This window comes from Rhinolophus sinicus, chromosome 14 (assembly GCF_057876585.1).
Source record: "Rhinolophus sinicus isolate RSI-liver-muscle chromosome 14, RSI-T2T, whole genome shotgun sequence".
Classification (NCBI taxonomy): Eukaryota; Metazoa; Chordata; class Mammalia; order Chiroptera; family Rhinolophidae; genus Rhinolophus; species Rhinolophus sinicus.
Genome location: NC_142514.1, coordinates 146,196,335 through 146,214,867, shown reverse-complemented (window position 1 = coordinate 146,214,867; position 18,533 = coordinate 146,196,335). Strand labels below are relative to the sequence as shown.

General features: G+C 45.5%; 1 protein-coding gene across 9 annotated transcripts in view; it reads left to right on the top strand.

The window, feature by feature from the left end:
- Positions 1–4,041: 4,041 nt before the first annotated feature.
- Positions 4,042–18,533, top strand: part of SCUBE2 (signal peptide, CUB domain and EGF like domain containing 2) — a 59,639-nt gene continuing 45,147 nt past the window's right edge. For 3 of the 9 annotated variants that reach the window (XM_019728749.3, XM_019728738.3, XM_019728692.3), the window contains exons 1-4: positions 4,043–4,479; positions 5,708–5,830; positions 12,075–12,200; positions 16,833–16,967. In XM_019728749.3, the coding sequence (XP_019584308.3) occupies positions 4,362–4,479; positions 5,708–5,830; positions 12,075–12,200; positions 16,833–16,967 (502 nt within the window). In that variant the 5' untranslated portion in view covers positions 4,043–4,361. Of the gene's footprint in view, positions 4,480–4,595; positions 4,786–5,707; positions 5,831–12,074; positions 12,201–16,832; positions 16,968–18,533 lie in introns of those variants that run through there. The other 6 variants (XM_074335968.2, XM_019728759.3, XM_019728702.3 and 3 more) reach the window with 5 other exon arrangements.

Below are 18,533 nucleotides of genomic sequence, written 5' to 3'. Positions count from 1 at the left end.
AGGTTGCCAGTTCAATTCCTCGAGTCCCGCAAGGGATGGTGGGCAGTGCCCCCTGCAACTAAAATTGAACACGGCACCTTGAGCTGAGCTGCCGCTGAGCTCCCGGATGGCTCAGTTGGTTGGAGCCTGTCCTCTCAACCACAAGGTTGCCGGTTCGACTCCCGCAAGGGATGGTGGGCTGTGCCCCCTGCAACTAGCAACGGCAACTGGACCTGGAGCTGAACTGCGCCCTCCACAACTAAGACTGAAAGAACAACAACTTGAAGCTGAACAGAACCCCCCACAACTAAGATTGAAAGGACAACAATTTGACCATTGTTCCCCAATAAAGTCCTGTTCCCCTTCCCCAATAAAATCTTTAAAAAAAAAAAAAAAAAAAAAAAAAGATGTTGCACTTCATTTATTCAGACAGTTCTTGAGACCCACTTTGTGTCTTTCAGGGAAAGGGAACAGTGTGAGCAAAAGAAAAGATGCATGAGGGGAAAAATGACAAACTCCTCATATAAATAGAGCATAGCCTGTGGGTGAGGGAGTGGTAGGAGAGAAACAGGAAAGGTAAAATGGGATCAGATCATAAAGGTCTTTGTCTAGGCAGTTCGTTTCAACTTATTTATTAAGGCACAACATACAGAATAAAGTGCATAAGGTGCATAAACTTAAGCCAACATCTCAACAAATTTTTGCATATGTATACATCCGTGTAATCACTACCTAGATCTAGCTGAACATTTCCAGCCTTCCAGAAGGTTCCTTCAGCTCCTTCCCAGTCAATACCCATCTTCAGAGGGAACTACTATTTTGGCCTCTATTGCTGTTAATTAGTTGTGCCTATTCTTAAACTTCACAGAAGTGGAATTATACATATGTACCCTTTTGTATCTGGTTTCTTTCACTCAGTATAAATATCATGAGATGCTTCCAAGTTGTTGCTTGTATCAGTTTGTTTTTATTGCTCCATAGTATTCCATCAAACGAATACTCCACAATTTGTTTATGCATTCTCTAGTTCTGTGCTAGTGTGAATATAGCTATTTATGAACACTCTAGCACACATCTTTTGGTGAACACATGCACTAATTTCTGTGGGGTATATACTTAGAAGTGAGTAGGCATGTTTTGCTTTAGTAGATGCAGCCCAACAGTTCTTCGGAGTGGTTATATCAAGGGAGTTTCGACTAGCCTCAGGAAGACTGGGAATGGTATGATGAAAATTACATTTCACCCTGGCAGCCACTGTGGGAAAGACACTGAAGAGGGTGAGATTCTAGACAAGGAGACCAGTAAGGAGCCAGGACTAGGAGTACAGATCAGGTGAGGGAGGAGGAGGCCCTGAGCTCAGGCGGCTTGCTCGCATGGAGGAAGAGGATGGTTTTGAGAGGTGGTAAAAAGGTAGAGTTGACATGATGTTTGGATGTAATGGGAAGGGAGAGAAGGAAGTCCAGGATGCCTGCCAGGTCTCCGAGTTGGTATTGGCAGAATAAGAGAAAGAACACTGAGAAGGAGCAGGTTTGAGGAAGAAGATGAGCTCTCTTTTGAACATCTTGAATCTGAGGGACCTGTGGGAGATTGAGGTGGAGGCAGCCAGTAGGCAATTGGAGGTACAGGGCTGAAGCTAAGGGGAGAGATCGAAACTGGAGATTTCTATTCTAGAATCAAGGGAATGAGTGAACCATGAGGAAGAGGCTATGAAAAGGGATCCCAAGAAGATGATGGAGAAGGCCATTCTCGAGAGGTGGGAGGAAAACCAGGAGCTTGCCTGCTGTGATAAAAATCCACGGGAGGGAGTTTCCAAAGGCTGCTGAGGAGTCAAAAAAGATGGGTATTGAAAGGTGTCCTGTGAACACAGCGTTTAACCTTGTCATACGTAGTGTGGGGCACCCAGGGTTCTTCGCTTCAACAGTCTGTCTAGTGCCAGAAGCCTTCCCTGGTGAGCCTGGGGCTGGCTGGCTGGGCTGCCTCTCCCCTCAAGCCTGTTTCACAGCCTCTCAGCCTGAGGGGAGGGGAGAAAGAGAGGAAGAGAGAGATTCAACTTTAGTTCTGGGGCAGTTTGTGGGGACTTAAGCTGGACAACAGAGGGCAGACAGCAGCGAGCGTAGGGCCCACCAAGTCCCTCCTGACATTGGAACACTGAAAACATTGACATTTGAACACAAATTTCCCCTGGAGCCTTTCCCTTTGGAAAGTCCCAGTTGTAAAGCATATTGACTTTAATCTGAGGTGTCAGAAAGGTTGCCCAGGCGTCTGGGAGCCAACCAGCTGAAAGCACATTTGTATGAAGGTTGGGGCAAACAAAATAGGATTCAGAACACTTTTCAAGATCTATGCCAGTGGTGAATTTTTCCAGGAAGCATGACAAAAATGGACCCTCTTTGGCAAAAAAGCACTGGGTCTTACCATTATTAATTTGTATTCTTACTGAAATATAAACTTGGGGAACCGGTGAAGGGAAACAAACAGCACTCATCTTATTTCTTTACCAGGCCTGAGGGGCTGGCGGAGGCTCGGTGGAGCTTAATGGGCAGCCTTATGTATGTGTATGCTTTGACTAGAGCTAAAGAGGCCGATGCCACACAATGGGCAGTGTCTCCTTGGATTTTAAAAGAAAATAACTTTGATCATTTCAAAAGCAATGAAGCCTGATGCAATGAAGAGAAAAGAAGGCCGTAATTTATGGCTACCATTAAGGACACAAAGACAAAGGGAACTGTTTCACTAAGTGAAGATTTACAAATGTGTAAAAACCGTCCTTATGACTAGAAATAGCTGAGTGTCTCTCTCGTACCAAACAAAAGGGGATGGGAGGGAGGGGCGAACGACAGAAAAAGGGATGCAACCTTCCTGCCTTCACCAAGGGATGAAAAGGTCAAAAGAAAAACAACCCCAGAAAAGTTTTCCTCTCAGATTCTCTTATCAGGCAGTAGCACTAGCAGCTAAGGCCCAAAGAGGCAGTCTCAGTCTGGGCGCCAAGGACATGGGAGGGGCACGGACAGCAGGAGAGGGGTGCAGAGGAAGGAGCTCTGGGAGGGGGATGGATGGACCCCAGGAAGATATGCTATTGTGCATGAGCTGGATGGGGATTTTTTGTGATGTTTATTTTTTTCTGATTCTCAAAGGAATGAATAGATAGATGTAGATGCAGACACAGATAGGGACATAAATATAGACACAAACACACGTATGTATGTATATATTCACAGGAGAAAATTTAATAAATACAGAGAAGCTCAAAGAACATTAAAATCCCTGAGCAAGTGTTTGTTGCATCTAGGAGTTGTTGCTACATTTGTTCCTGGAGTGATTCTGAGTGCAGTTGGTCAGGCATCTGTGCCTAGGATGGTGTGGGAAGCCCGGTGCGTGTGTGTTCCCCTGTAAGGAAGTCTTGCTCGGAGGGCCAGGTGACAGGTACTGCCTGTATTTGCAGCTGGTGGGATCTGATGTTTATGAGTTCTGCTGGTCATAGAGACCACCGTTGCCCCAGCAAATTTGGGGCTGTCGCTTGTCCCTGGTGGCTCACCCTTGACCTCTAGTCCCCTTTCCCTTCACCTTTTAGGCTGCGCTGAAGATACCTTTTAACTGGTTTTCAGTGAAGTGAACATTTTGTGCTGCGATTCTGGTCCCAGCAGTGTGCCAGACGGACAGCCTCAGTGTGGCCCATGGTGGGACAAGTGGCCTACTGTCCTCGGAGGGCTGTGGGGGGGGCAGAATGGAGAAGGGTGCAGAGGGTGTGCTGAGGGGAGCAGAGAAGCTGGCGTCACCCTTGTCACTGAGTTCTCCTGAGGGTTAGATGTATGTGGAATCCCCTCCACACCAAACACTCTCCCCCCTCCCAAGTGGACAGCCCGTAGGTGGCTTTGGGGCTTGGGGACTGCAAGACTCTGAACTACAGAGGACACTTCCTGGGTGCCCAGTGGCCGAATATTTCAGGCTAGAAGGCCTGTTTGTCCTCACAGAAGGGACTGGGTCAAGTTGTAGGACACTGTCAGCAGGCGGAGCACAAGGCTCTCTGAGGGTTGGAGTGGGTGGGGGTGCGAGAGCAAGCGACTTTGGTGCCGGGGCCTGTGCGGGGGCTTGGGGCCCGCCCCCGCCAGGCTGACAGCCGCCTTCGGGCCACCGCGGCCGCGCCCCCTGCGCCCGAGGCCGGGAGGGGGAAGGAAGGGGGGCCGGTAGGGGCGGCACTGCCCCCGCGCAGCCCGCCCCGGCCGGGGAGGACCGTGTGAAAATGAGGCCGGGGCTCGGGGGCCAGGCGGGGCCGGGCCGGGGGTGTCAGAGCGCAGCGGGCAGGGCGCCCGCACACACCTCCCAGAGTCTCCACCGTGCTTGCCCGCGCGCCGCCGCCTCTGCCGGCAGCAGCCGCGCCTTCCATGGGGGTCGCGGGCCGCGGCTGTCCCGGGGCAGCTCGGGTGCTGCTGCCGCTGCTGCTGCTGCTGCTGACCACAGCTCTCCCTCCCTGCTGGGGCCGCGCCCCAGGGCCGCCGGAAGGTGAGTGTCCCGCTGCAGGGGTCGCACCTGGCAGGGCACAGGCGGGGCCGGCGCCGGGAAGGGAGTCCTGGGTCCCGGATCCGGGGTGGGCCGGGCCCGCGGGGCTGGGCTGCGGGAGCTCGCATGGCCCCATTCCCCGGGGGCTCTCACCCATCGCCCAGGCCAAGGCGCCACCACTGCTGGGGCTAGAGGCCCAGGGCCTGGGTGCTGCGACCCAGCCTGGGACTGGGGACTGATGACAGTTCCCGCCCTGGTCCCAGGTGCTCCGGGACACCGGAGAGCGCCTGCTGGTCAGACTCTCGCCAGGTGAGCAGAGAGGAGGGCATTGGAGTCTCCAGATCTAGCTCCTCCTGGTGTAGATGGGGAAACTGAGGGCCACAGCCGGCTGGGGTACATTGGGAGGTCATGGTAGCTTTGCTCCTGCTTACTTCAGGGGCTAGGAAATTCTCCTGCGGGCTTCAGGGTCGGCTTCCGAGATTTTTCTATCTGCGGAATAGCCACTGGTTGAGGATCTGTGAATGCCTGAAAGCAGCAACCAGCCTGGGTTTTGGACTGCAGGAGATAAGTACTCTGGATGTTCTCCACTAACTGGACATACAATACTTTCAAAACTTGTTTTTAATTAATATCCTGGAGTGGTGTCAATCCAGACGATACTTCTGCCAAGGCCGATTTCCAGATTGAGAGGGTGGGCAGTGGTGAATGGCTGTGGGTACAGTTCCCTCTTTGCACTGTCTAAGAGCTCAGGATGGTGTGCTCACAGCCCAGGGCAAGCTTCTTTGCTAACTTGATCTTTCCTTCAGCAGGCATTTACTATTGCCTATTTATGTGTCAGGCCAGTCTGTGATCAAACAACATGTAGAGGGGGAGAAAGGCTGGAGAACAGTGACAGCCCTGAGTGACGTGTGCGCTATGAAAAGAGAGATATATATATCGTGGGGGACACCTCACCTACACTCAGGGGTCATGACAGGCTTCCTGGAGGAGGTGGATTTGAGCTGAGTTGAAGGCATGTAGAAAGGGTGGAGGCTGTTTTAGTCAGAGGGATCAGACCATGCCTGGAAAGAGGGGCCTGGAAATGGCATGGTTCATCCCAGGGCTTCCCAAGCAGTTCAGTTGGTGAGGCGTGAAGTGGGGTGGGCGGGTGGGAGGTGATGCTAGCAAGTGGCCAAGGTCAGGTCACACAGGGCTTAGGGTACCGTACTAGGAGCTGCTGTGCTTTTTGCAGATGTGGACGAGTGTGCCCGAGGGCTAGATGACTGCCACACCAACGCCCTGTGTCAAAACACAGTTACCTCCTACAAGTGTTCCTGCAAGCCTGGCTACCAAGGGGAGGGCAGGCAGTGTGAGGGTAAGTGACTTGGGGACCAGTGGTGGGGGGTCCAGCAGGGGAAGCACCTCATCTCCTCAGCTCTTGTAGTAGTCACTCATGTTGGTAAAAGTGCTGCCCCTCCCCCCAAGTCTCATCCCCCTCTCTCTGAAATGTATTTCAGATCCTTAAAAAGTCCTCCCTAGAGCTGATTATAGTTTTATCTGGCTCCGAAATGTCCCTGGTGTTTAGCTTCTAAAAAGGAAAAGAGATGCTTCAGTATCTTTTGGTCCCACTCAGTTTGAGGGCAGAAAGTTACCAGTCATGTTATGTTGATCAGGAGAGTCGTGCCTGCCAGAGCAGAGCAAATCCTGCACCTCCCGGAGGCAGTTTGCACCCTTGTTCTGGAGTCGGAGTGCCAATCCTACCCTCCCCTGCAGGCTCTGGAGGTTCTATCTTGTCCACGGCTCTGGGAGGTTTGGCATTGTGACCTGCCAAGCTTGAGAGATACACCAAGGGTCTGCTGCATTCGAAGCTACAAGTTCACCCTGGAAAGAGATGTGCAGAGGGATACTTTAAGCCCTTAGAGCTCCAGCTCTGGGAGCCTGAAGTAAGGACTCTGCCATTTTGAGCTCTGGGCCACTGGGGAATAGCTCAGTGTCATGAACTCTGAACTGGCTGGAGACCTGACCCTTATAGGAGGCGGCTGTTCCTGGGGGTGGAAATCATGGCCGTTGGAGATGGCAGGACTTTTCAGGGAGCTCTGAGGCAATCCCATCCTTTATTTTACAGATGGGAACCCTGAGACCAGGGAAACTGGGAAAGGGACTTGTGGCCACAATCACACAATTATCCTGCAGGTGAAAGGAAGTCAGGTGTCTAGCTCTGTCCCTGGCCCCACAGCTCTCCTGTTCACTCAGCCTCCCGGTGTCCCTCTTTGGTTGGATGAGAAATCCTAATATGTATAGTCTCCCTTTTGCTAAGGAGCAAAACTCCTGCCTTTCCCATCAGAGGAGCATGTTCCTGGTCAGATTCACAGCAAGTGGGGTTCGAGGTCCATCCAGAAAGCCCTTCTGTTTCTTCCAGTTCATATTTTCCCAGAGACAGACAGCCATCTTTCTATCTGCGCTACATCATGGGAGGCCAATAAACTCCCTGTCCCTGAAACATCTGTCTGCTGATTCCTCCATACCACACCCTCACTGTAGTAAATATTTTTACGGTACTGGAATTCACACATGTTGGTACCCTGCTTGGGAAAAAAATCTTCACTTTTTCACTGTGTCCTCTGGTAACTGTATGCTCTCTGGGAACAGGTACCATGCCATGGTTTCTTTTGGATAAAGTACGTATTTACTAAATGATGTTGAATGACAGGTAGCAAGAGTTTCCTCATTCTTAGCTGTTAGGATTGACATATCACAAATGAAACTGAATTGCTAACAGCTAATAGTTGAAAAGTCTACTATTTCATTGTTGCTTTTATATATTTAAATTACTTTTAAAATAATATGTGATTAGTGTTATTACAAGTCACTTTTAAAACAATATATGATTAGTGTTATAAAAAGCCAAACGACACAAAAACCCTCCTATTCTTTATCCACAGGCAAGCACTGTTCACAGGGAGCATATATTCTTTGCATTTTAAACTAAACCCCTAGGAGGATTTGCTCTTTTGAGTACTTGTAGGATTTATAAACCTAGTGAGGAAGGATGTGTCTGTTTAGTTTGGATTTCTTGGTATTGGAGTCCAGAAATAGACACTGTCTTACAAGAAGTAAAAGAAGAGAGAATGAAGATTGCAAGGATTCAAAAATGTAACTCCTTTATGTGTGTTTCTTGGCATATCAGTTTTTAAGCCTCGTGGGTCCAACCCATGGTACCATTTGTGTTGTGATTATCACCAGCTTCACTGCTCCTGTTTGAGTTGAAGGATGGCAACTGGGTTTGCTCAGAGGGACCAGAATTCTCTCCTCTGCAAAGTTTCTTCTGTCAAAATGTTGGAGATATAAAAGTATGGGCCCCAAATAAGTATTTTTAAAATAATGCGATTTATAAGTAGCTTTAGGTAAATGATATTTTATTCAAAGTGATCTTTGCTTGTGTCCCATACTTTGGGGATGGGCCGTTGCAGTGGCCAGTATTCATTACATGGTTCTTACTTTGCAGTTTAGGGAATTGAATCAAGTTTAACAAGGATGGATTGAAATTTGGTCTTTGTATGAGGAGCTGTATGTTTTTAACGTTTTAAACTTCCAAAAATGTGCAAAAATAGTGCAGAATTCACATGTGCCCTTCTTCACTTATCTGAATGTTAACAACTTAAATAACCATAACACATATCAAAACCAGCACATTAAAATTGCAACAATGCTATTAACAAAACTATACACCTTATTCAAATTTCGTAAGTTTTTTTCCCCATTTTTTTATAGTTTATTTTTTTCTTTTTTCCAGGATCCAACTCAAAGTCCTACATTACATTTATCTGTAGTCTCCTTTGTCTCCTCCAATCTGTGACAATCCTCAGTCTTTCCTGGTCTTTCATAAATTGACACTTTTGTTGAGTACTGTTCAGTTCTTTTGTTTACCATGTTTTCTCATGATAAGAATTGATATGGTAGGAATTGAAAAGATGAGAGAATTTCCTATGTTTTCTCACGATAAGGCTGAGGCTATGCGTTTGTAGTAATACAGAAGTAAAGCTTTTGACAAGGCTGCCACAGCAGTTCTGTTGTGCATCAGAACAACGTGCACGTGTCCCATTATGAGTGACATTAACTTTGATCACCTGGTTCAAATGGTGTATTCTGGGTTTCTCCACTGCAGAGTTAGTATGCTTTCCCTTTGCATAAGAATAGATACATATCTTGGGGCAGATGCTTTCAGCCTATGCTAATAGCCTGTTTCTTCTCAGATCTTTGCCCACTGATTTTAGCATCCAACTGTGGATCTTACCTGCAACAAATATTACTGTGATGTGTACCTGTCGGTAATTTAGTATTTTTCTCATTCCTTATACATCTATTATTGGGATTCTTCTGTAAGGAAGATCCCTTCTTCCCCATTTATTCAGACATTGATTTATGTGTTTATGTGTTTATGCTAGTATGGATTCATGGGTATTTATTTAATTATTTGTATGGTTATTTATTTTTGCTCAAATTGTTTTAGCTTTAGCCATTGGGAGCTCCTTCACCTAGTCTCCTGTGTCTTTTTAAATGCCCTTGTCCTTTTTTTTTTTTGAGAAATTCCTAATTTTCTAGTACCAGAAGATAGTCTAGACTTACCTTGTATTTTATTTTCCCATTCCCAATCCTGGAATCAACCACTTCTCCAAGGAACCCTGGTTCCTTTTATTAGAAAATGGTGTATAGAAAACAAGATCTGGATGCTTGGTGTTTTCATTGTTACTGGGGTGTCATTACTCCTAGGTCATCTCAGTAGACAGAGCTAGGAAAGTATGCATATATATTAACCCATATGTGTGTGTGTGTGTGTGTGTGTGTGTGTGTGTGTATGTATATTAACCCATATATATATATATATATATATATATATATATATATATATATATATACACACACACACACATACACATACACACACACACACACACGCACACAAAGGGGTAGATATAAGGATTAAATATAGTATGTGTGTATGTGAGTAAAATCAGTGAGTTACTTTGGATTCCAAAGCAACACCACAAGATTCATTCTAATCTCCCTCTTTGCTTATTCATAACTTCTTTCTCCAGCAGTGAGAAACCTGTCTCTCATCTGCCGTATATTTACCTGTTTGTTCAATCCTAGTATACAAAGAAAGAATTACTAATCCATCACCTGTGAGTAGAACAGATTTACCAATTAGGATGTAGTATTTGTATACAGCTGTTTTTTATTTTAGCCTTAACAACATCCAGTCAAGATACTGTTTTTCAAACTTACTTGGGCTAGTACTTTTCTTCCTATCCCCTTCAGTGTGGTTATGTCATTCATTTATAACACAGTTATAGTCATTTGTTTCTCTTTGTATTCCATTTTTTATCCCTCCCCTCACTTCCACCCCCTCCCCCTTTGATTGTACATACCTATGTACGTACACATGTATTTGTGTGTGTATGTAAAACATCACTATGGTTCTGAGCGTGAAAGTTATACAAAAACTCGGGAAAGTGTTACTCTCTCCTCCAATTCCTATTACCCTGTTCCCATTCCTCCTTCTTTCTACCCCTTTCCCATATACTGTGGGTCACCATTTCTGTAGTTTCTGGTTTTCCTCCTCTATTTCTTCTGTACAAATAAGCAGCTAAATGTGTATTTTATTTTTAACTACTTTAATAAGCTATAATTTACATTCACCAATTCTTAGTAAGTGTATAAATCAATGAGTTGGGGTAAATTGGTTGAGTTGTGCAACTATTACATAATATAGTTTTCAGACATTTTCCTCATCTCAGTAAGATCCCTCAGGGCCATGTACAGTTAATCCTTGTTTCTAGCCCCAGCTACAGGCAACCACTAATCTATTTCCTGTCTCTATAGATTTGCCTTTTCTGGACATGTCATATAAGTGGAATCATACAATATGTGGTCTTTGTGTTTGGCGTCTTTCGCACATAGCATAATGTTTTTGAGGTTCATCCATGTTTATAGCCTTTATTGGCATTTCACTCCTTTTTATTGTTGACTAGTATTCCAGTGATGGGTATACCATATTTTGTTTATGTATTCATCAGTTGATAGACATTTGGGTTGTTTCTACTTTTGGGCTATGATAAATAATATTGCTATGAACATGCACCTGCAAGTCTTTGTGTGGACATAATTTTGTATTTCTCCTATACCAAGGAGTAGAATTTCTGGGTCATATGGTAAATTTATATTTAATCTTTTAAGGAACTGCGAAACTCTTTTCCAAAGTGGCTGTGCCATCCTGTGTTACCATCAACAATGTATGAGGGTTCCCATACATTGGGAACCCTCATCTCTGCCAACATTTGTCATTGTCTGTCCTTTTTATTATAGTTATTCTAAGTGCTAGTGAAATGCTATCTCATTGTGGTTTTAATTTGAATTCCCCTAATAATTAATGATGTTGAGCATCTTTTCATGTGCTTATTAGCCATTATTTGGTAAAATGTCTATTCAAATTTTTTGCCATTCTAAAATTGAGTTGTTTGTTTTCTTATTATTGAATTGTAAGAGTTCTTTGTAAGTCCTTTATAAAGTATGTGATTTGCAACCATTTCTTACCAATGTGTGGCTTGTCTTCATTTTTTTAATGGTGTCTTTTGAAGTACAAAAGTTTTTTATTTTGATAAGGTCCAATTTAATAAATTTTTAAACTTATGGATTGTATATTTGGTGTTTTATCTAAGAAATATTTACATAACCCAAGGTCTCAAAGATTTTCTCATGAAAGCTTTACATTTTTTTCTGAAAAGCTTTATAGCTTTAGCTCTTACATTTTAGGTCTCTGATCCATTTTGAGTTGATTTTTGTGTATGGTGTGAGGTAAGGGCCTAAATCAATCTTTTTGCATATGGACATCCAATTGTCTCAGCACCATTTGTTGAAAAGACTATCATTTCTTCCAATAAATTGCCTTAGTACTTTTGTCTAAAATCAAGTGACTGTAAATATAAGGATTTATTTCTGGACTCTCAATTCTGTTCCATTGATCTATATGTCTGTCTATGCCCATACCACACGCTGTCTTGATAACTGTAGTTTTATAGAAAGTCCTTCAAATCTGTTTTCCTTTTACAAAATTGTTCTGGCTCTTTTGAGTCTTGGATTTCCATATAAATTTTAGGATAAGCTTGTCAAGTTCTACAAAAAAAAGCATGCTGAAATTTCATGTGTGTGTTTTTTATAGCCTCTTATTTTTTCCATGAAGATAACATACTACATATACTCTGTTGCATTTTGATTTTTTTTGCTTAATAGTGTATCCTAGAAATCACTCCAAATCAGTTCGTAGAGATCTTTCTTACTGTTTTTTTTTTTTTAACAGCTGCATAATACTTCACTGAGTAAATGTACCATAATTCTTCAACTACTTTACTATGTATGGGCATTTAGGTTGTTTCTAGTATTTTGTAATTACAAATGCTGCAGTGAATAACCATATGCATAATTATTTTCCTATTGTTCATACATCTTTGGGGGTAGTTTCCTAGAAGTGGGATGACTGGTTAAAAGGTAAGTGCATATTTCTTCATTCTTCACACTAAAGAAATAGCAGCTGTCTGGTTTACTTCTGTTTTATTCCTCAGACATTGATGAATGTGAAAACGAACTCAACGGAGGCTGTGTACATGACTGTTTGAATATTCCAGGCAATTATCGCTGCACTTGTTTTGATGGCTTCATGTTGGCTCATGATGGTCATAATTGTCTTGGTAAGGAAAATGGTTGGAAATGACAATTCTCCTTTATCCTCCAGCACCCTCACCCCTTTCTTTCCTTTGATGAAATACTCATTAAAACAAAAAGGAGGGAGTCAGAGACTTGTGTTTTCTGTCCCCATAGAAATCACACTCCCTGACAGAAAACCAGGTAAAGTGTTTTTTGTGTTTTTCTTTCTTTCTTTCTTTTTTTTTTTTTTAAGGAGGGCACAGCTCACAGTGGCCCATGAGGGGATCGAACCAGCAACCTTGGTGTTATTAGCACCAGGCTCTAACCAACTGAGCTAACCGGCCACCCCAAGTGTTTTAGTTTTTATGTGATCATTCATAATATAAATCCTCCATTAGTCCAAGGAGGTATACAAGAATCATCATTACTACTTACTGACTTTCTAGCGTACTTGTCACCTTTAAGATCTTTGATTTTGTGTTAAAAGGGTCTTGACTTATAACCATTTCTTTAATGCTATAAGTGTCTCTATTGTAGAATAGGTAAAAGTACTTGTCCTGAAGACTCCAAATGTGTGCTTGGATCTCAGCCAGGTAGACCCCCCTTCTTTCTTTCTGAGAGGGAGAGAGAAATTCCAACAGAAACCTTCCTGTAGAATCTTCCTAGTATTCTACAAAACAGAAACATCTGTTGGAGTTTCAGTCCTTGAGTTAGGGACTGCAAAGAGTGTTGTTTACACTGGTTTCTTATGCCAGGAATGAAACAGAACTTAGAAATAGCAAACACTTGGATGGGGTTGAGTGTTCCATCGTCGTAGAGGATGCAGCACACGTGGCAGGGAAGTATTTGTGATCTGTTTGTATTTTAGGGCTGGTGTTACCAGTTGTCCAGGAGGACATCCTGGGAGACAGGTGGCATCAGATTCCTTTGACACTGATAATCCTTCGTGTGGTTGGCCCTCTGATGTCCACTTGGCTGTCCAAGGAATAACTAAAGCTAGGCCCTGACTCTGTGGGGACAGCTATTCAGATGACCCCTTACCGTGTAGTGGGAATGGCCACTTGATCAAATGCTTTGAGGTCAGCGTAAAAGTCAGTAGATTCAGTAGATAAGTACAGGCAGAACTTGTATTTTGAGAGTTGAGGAAGGAGAGTATTTCCATTTGGGACTCACCCCCTTGTATGACCTTTGTCCACTTCCAGGTCACCTGGAGCCTGATGAAGGTTCTGTCCCTTCCTATCCTGCCCTCTGTGAGAGGTCAGGCTTTGGATCCAACTACTTGGCTTTCTAAGCCTGCACCTCTCAGGAAAACTTGAGGGCTGGAGGACCACTAACCCCTTTTCAGACTTTGTAGGCCATCAGTACCACAAAAAAGGCACGTTAGAGTGACAACCCTGATAGCAGCAATAAATTGAGATTAATTAAAAACTCAAAAAAAATCACCGTTAGTGTGTAATTTGTTGGGAAGCACACATTGTGTTTGTGGGTTCTTTTCCTTCCCTCCCTTCCTTCCTCCCTCCCTCCCTCCCTCCCTCCCTCCCTCCCTCCCTTCCTTTGTACCATTTTCTAGGGGAGATTTCACATTTTCCTTTGATTTGCCCACAATGGCATTTTGAGAATGTGTATCTGATGGTAGACCCAGTCATCACAATTGTGCTGAAACCATAGCCTGGGGGTGTGTGAGCTTCCTAAGAACAACAAGCTGAGCCATCCAGGGCTTAAGGACCAGGGCCAGGGGATGGGTGGAGTGGTTCTGAGTAAAGACCTGCTCAGAAATCCTGAGGCCTGGAATCCGTCCTCGCCTGGCCACTAGCACAGATATTTCAGCAGACTCTCTCCATTTCCCCTGCTTGGGGTTCTCTTTGTGGGTTTTGTAGCAAGGATCTGCCTTGCAGAAAGATCCTGAGCGTCTCCTTCCATGGACTGTATCTGAAGGGGCTAAGGATTCTTTAAAGGAAGATATGAGAAAATAAAGTGGTACATTAAGAAGAGCAGGACTAGTACATATAGAGACTTTTCTGCCATGTAGACTTGAAAGGACCGAAGCATTTTATTATAAGAAAGAAAGTCAGAGCCAAAAGTTTCAGGAGCAGCAGTTTCCTGTGTTCTCTGGGATGAGCCCTTACCTCTCCTCAGCCCCCTAACCACACCTTAGTCACAAATATACTAGCCAGAATGTACAGAGTACAAATACCACTAAGCTCTGGCACTAAACCCAGAGTCCTCCAAGATATGAATGCCCGTGAGCCTAAAAAGTGCAATGCAGCTCTTCCATGCCGCTCACCCCACCTGAATTCAGTTTCTATTTATTGAGTGTCTGGCAGCACAATATCGCTATTCGGTTTTGTAGCAGTGGTTCTCAACTCGGGCTGCACACTGGAATCGCTTGAGAGATTTAAAATTACAGCACTGCCTAGGTCTCATCCAAGACTAGTTATATCAGTGTCTCAGGAGGTGGATCGGGCGTCGGGGTTCTAACATGCAGCCAGGGTTGTAAAACAGTTTTACAGTCTGGAGAAACACCAGCCTAGTGATGGACATGTGTACATGTGAACACACACACTTTTGTGTTAATTCAGTTAGAGTGCGTCACCCAACTTAATGACACATTTCTAATTGCTTTGGAGAAAAGGAAGAGTGTGTTACATAAACATGGGGCGGGAGCATACCTTTACTCAAAACCAAACCAGGACTCTGTGTCCAGGGAAACAGCCCTCTCCTGCTCACAGTGAGTCCTCCCCGAGGAACACCTAGGCCAGGTGTATCCTGGGGTGGCTTATCCCCTTGGAATGTGCTCCCTTCACCATTTGGCACAGAGAAGGGCAAGTTTGTTCGGCTCTAGGGGATGGCTTGGGTCCCATCAGTTTAGAAAGGCATCTATCTGCTCGGTAGTGTGGGAAGACGGATGACTGGAAGATCTGAAGCTTGAAACCAGATAACAGATATTTAAATGTGAATTTTCTTGTTACGGATATGCCCCGGAGCTAGTGATAGGCACGTGGGAAATCAGGGTGCAGAAAATAAGTTGCTTTTATATCAGCCTTCTCCTTGAGCCTCTGTCATGTCTGAGACTGTTCTGGAAGTTTCTTCTTCTTTGGCTCCGGTGATGTGGTGCTCTCCTGCTTGCTTGTTCATGCACTGAACAGTTAATGTACATCTGCAGGTTCCAGGGCTATGCGAAATCAAACGCAAATCTCGAGCCTCAAGGAGTTTGCAATCTAGTGGAGACGGATAAGTAAAAGATTTTGAGGGGTCAAAAGGTGCAAATGGAAAAAAAAAATTGTGAGAATGCAGTGTGGTAAGTGCAGAGGGTCGTGAGTGACATAGTGGAAGGACAGTCCCCTAAACTCACCCTGGGGGCGTGGCACTGGAAGAGGCATCTCCCTCCCCATCTTTCTGATGGCTTCTCTGGGGCTCCTGCTGTCTCCTTTCCTCCTTCTGCCCCTGGTATTCTCCTGAATTCCACCTCTGGTGTCTCCTTTCTATTCCCCTCTCTCCCTTCTTGTACTTCTGCCTTTGGCTTTCTCATGCACAGCCACCATTTTATCAGGCCACCACAAATAAATGGTCTTCAGAGCTGTCTTTGCAGCACCAGCCTTAGGTCTCCCACTCCCTGCCGGACTTAGCGCTGAATGTCAGCACCTCACAGTATTACCTCCCTGCCGGGTGGGCCAAGCACATCTCCACCCCCATTTCTATACCCAGTGCTGCTCTTCCCCATGTTTCCATGGCTCCGCGCCCTGCAGGCACCTTGTCCACAGTCCTCTTTCATTTCTTCCCTCCTTGGCATCCCCGCTGCCAGGCCCAGGTCCAGTCCCCCACGACCACCAGCCGTGGCTATTTCAGGCACTCGTGTGAAGGCAGGCTCCCAGGCTTTTGATTCTTGCCTTTCTCGTGTCCTTCCCATAGTTGCTGCCTTATTCTTCCCAACACGAGGGTCTGACCATGTCACCCCTGCTCCAGTGGTTCCCGACTGTTTCCCAAATAAAGTAGGTCCTTCTTTGCTTGTTATTCAAGGTCCTCTGCAGTGTGATCCCCCATCTATCTTCCCAGCTCTGTCTCTTGTAACTTCCCTGCTTGTACCCACACTCCAGCGCGGTGGAATGACCCACCACTGTTATCTGAACAGATTCCATGCTCCCCAGCCTTCCTGCTGGTGCTCATGCTTTCTTCTGTCTACAATCCCTTCTCCTAATTTGTAATGGAAGAAACCCCGCAGGGCCCAGCCTTCATCAGCTTTTCCAGAAAACCCATCCTGATGCCCCACAACCAGAAGTGACCTCACTTTCCTTTGTACCACCTCTCATAATTACTTGTATGTTTGTCTTTTTCTTCCTTGTGAAGGGCATGCTCCTGCAGTGAAGGAATGTGATCTTACTCATCAATGTTTTACTGTCTCCATGAGCACCGTACTTTGGAAAGAGAAGGGGTTCAATAAATATTTACTGAACTGATTATCTTGTGTGCATGTGGAAGGCCTTTTTAAGTGAGCCTGACACCCATGAGGGTTGGCTAATTATATGGGGGGCCCATCGACTTCAATTCTGAGAGCTCCTGTGATGCAGGTACCAGAAGAGAGACCTCATCTCTGCCTAGTAGGCATCTCTGAGCTGCTGGGCTGGGTGGGGTGTTTGAAACAATCACAAAAGCAGAGGCTAAGCCTTCTCCCCCTCCAGATGTGGACGAGTGCCTAGAGAACAATGGCGGCTGCCAGCACACCTGTGTCAACGTTATGGGGAGCTACGAGTGCCGCTGCAAGGAGGGGTTTTTCCTGAGTGACAATCAGCACACATGCATTCACCGCTTAGAAGGTACCTCTGCCCTGTTGCGGTTGGGGGGTGGGGGGTAGGGAATGCGGGGCAGGGTCACCTCTGAGAATCACCCCCACCCTCAGCAACCTTAGAAGGGAAGCATGGGCTCTGGAAAGTCTGGAGGCCTGAGGAGGAGTCCAGACTCTGCTACTGGGTAACCGGGCAAATTATTTTAGCTTCAACTTCCTCACCTGGCAAAGTAAGTGGGTTGGACTGGGTGAGCTCTGAGGTGTCTTCCAACTCACATTCTCTGATTCTAATCTTTAAATAGAGTACAATTCAAGCATGACTAGATGTCTCAGGAGAAATGGACAATCTGCCAAGTTTTTCAAAAACGTGCTGCAAACCACAGCCCCAGGTGCCAGCCTGCTCCTTGCTCAGGGTGGGTGGGGAAGGACTGCAGCCTCCCTAGGAGACTTCCAGGGCTTTGCCTTGTGTTCAGCCTCAGGCTGGACCTGGCCTGCCCTGTGTTTTGGATTTTGGAACTCTGAGCCTCTGGGGCTCCAGGGGCAGGGGACCCCCTCCCCAGCTTTGGGTTCTCTATGGTGTGATTTCCTGCATCCACGTCAACACCTACCATTCCTCCACAAATCTTCAGAAAACTCTTCTCTTCTGATGGCCTACCTTTCATTATCTCTGCGTTGAGTTTATACCTTTTTAAAATTCCTCTTTTAGTTCAGTGGCCGCTTGGCAGGAAGGGGTCTTGTGGCCAATCAGCCACTTTTAACAGAATGATGTGCTTTTAACTGTTCGCTGCTCTTTCTTAAGCTAAACAGTCATATTTTGGTGATTGTATGTCTTCTCCCATGGTTGCCTATGCCTGTTTTTAAGGAAAGTTCCCTAAATATTAGGCTATTAACTCCTTGTTCATTCTCATAACTTAAGAATGAGGTGATTTTAAGTTCTTCCATTTAATCACAGATTTGTAGGTTTATTGTTTTAATCATAGTTTTAGTGACGTTTCAAAGGTTTCTTTGTGGAAGATGATTTTTGCCTCATTTTCCAAGAATGATGGCTCCTTCTTTAGGAGCCTGTTTGGGTACTAAGAATGGTCAGAGAAAACACCGGCAGCAGTGGGTTTGATGGCTCTTACTGCCCCAGCCTGATCACTGTCAGTGTTTGAGCAGGTTAGTCACACACTCTGGCTCCAATCAGGTGGATCTCTATCTCATGGGGACTAACAGAGTAGAAGTTGGGTTTTGCTCTCCTGCTGGTCTCTCTGGACTCTTTGGGGGAGGGGGAGCCCTGCATCTGGTCTGAGGCAGAATTAAGATGGATCTCAGGGCATTTCCCCTTTGGTTACTCAAAGCTGCTTCCTGGGAAGTAACTCTGGCTTTCTCTTCACACGGTAAGGAGGTAGGTGTGGACCTGTAGGTGAAGCCGTTGTTTGAACACCCCCAGTATGGATCTCACCCACTCACAAAGTGACTCATCCCCTCCCTTGCACTGCTAGAACAGTGGCTCAGCCCCTTTTTACCCTCCAGCAAGCCCCCCGACTGATTACAGACACAGGGTCCTAGTAACAGAAGTAAATACAAAAGCAGTTCCTTTCCACAATCTGCGTTT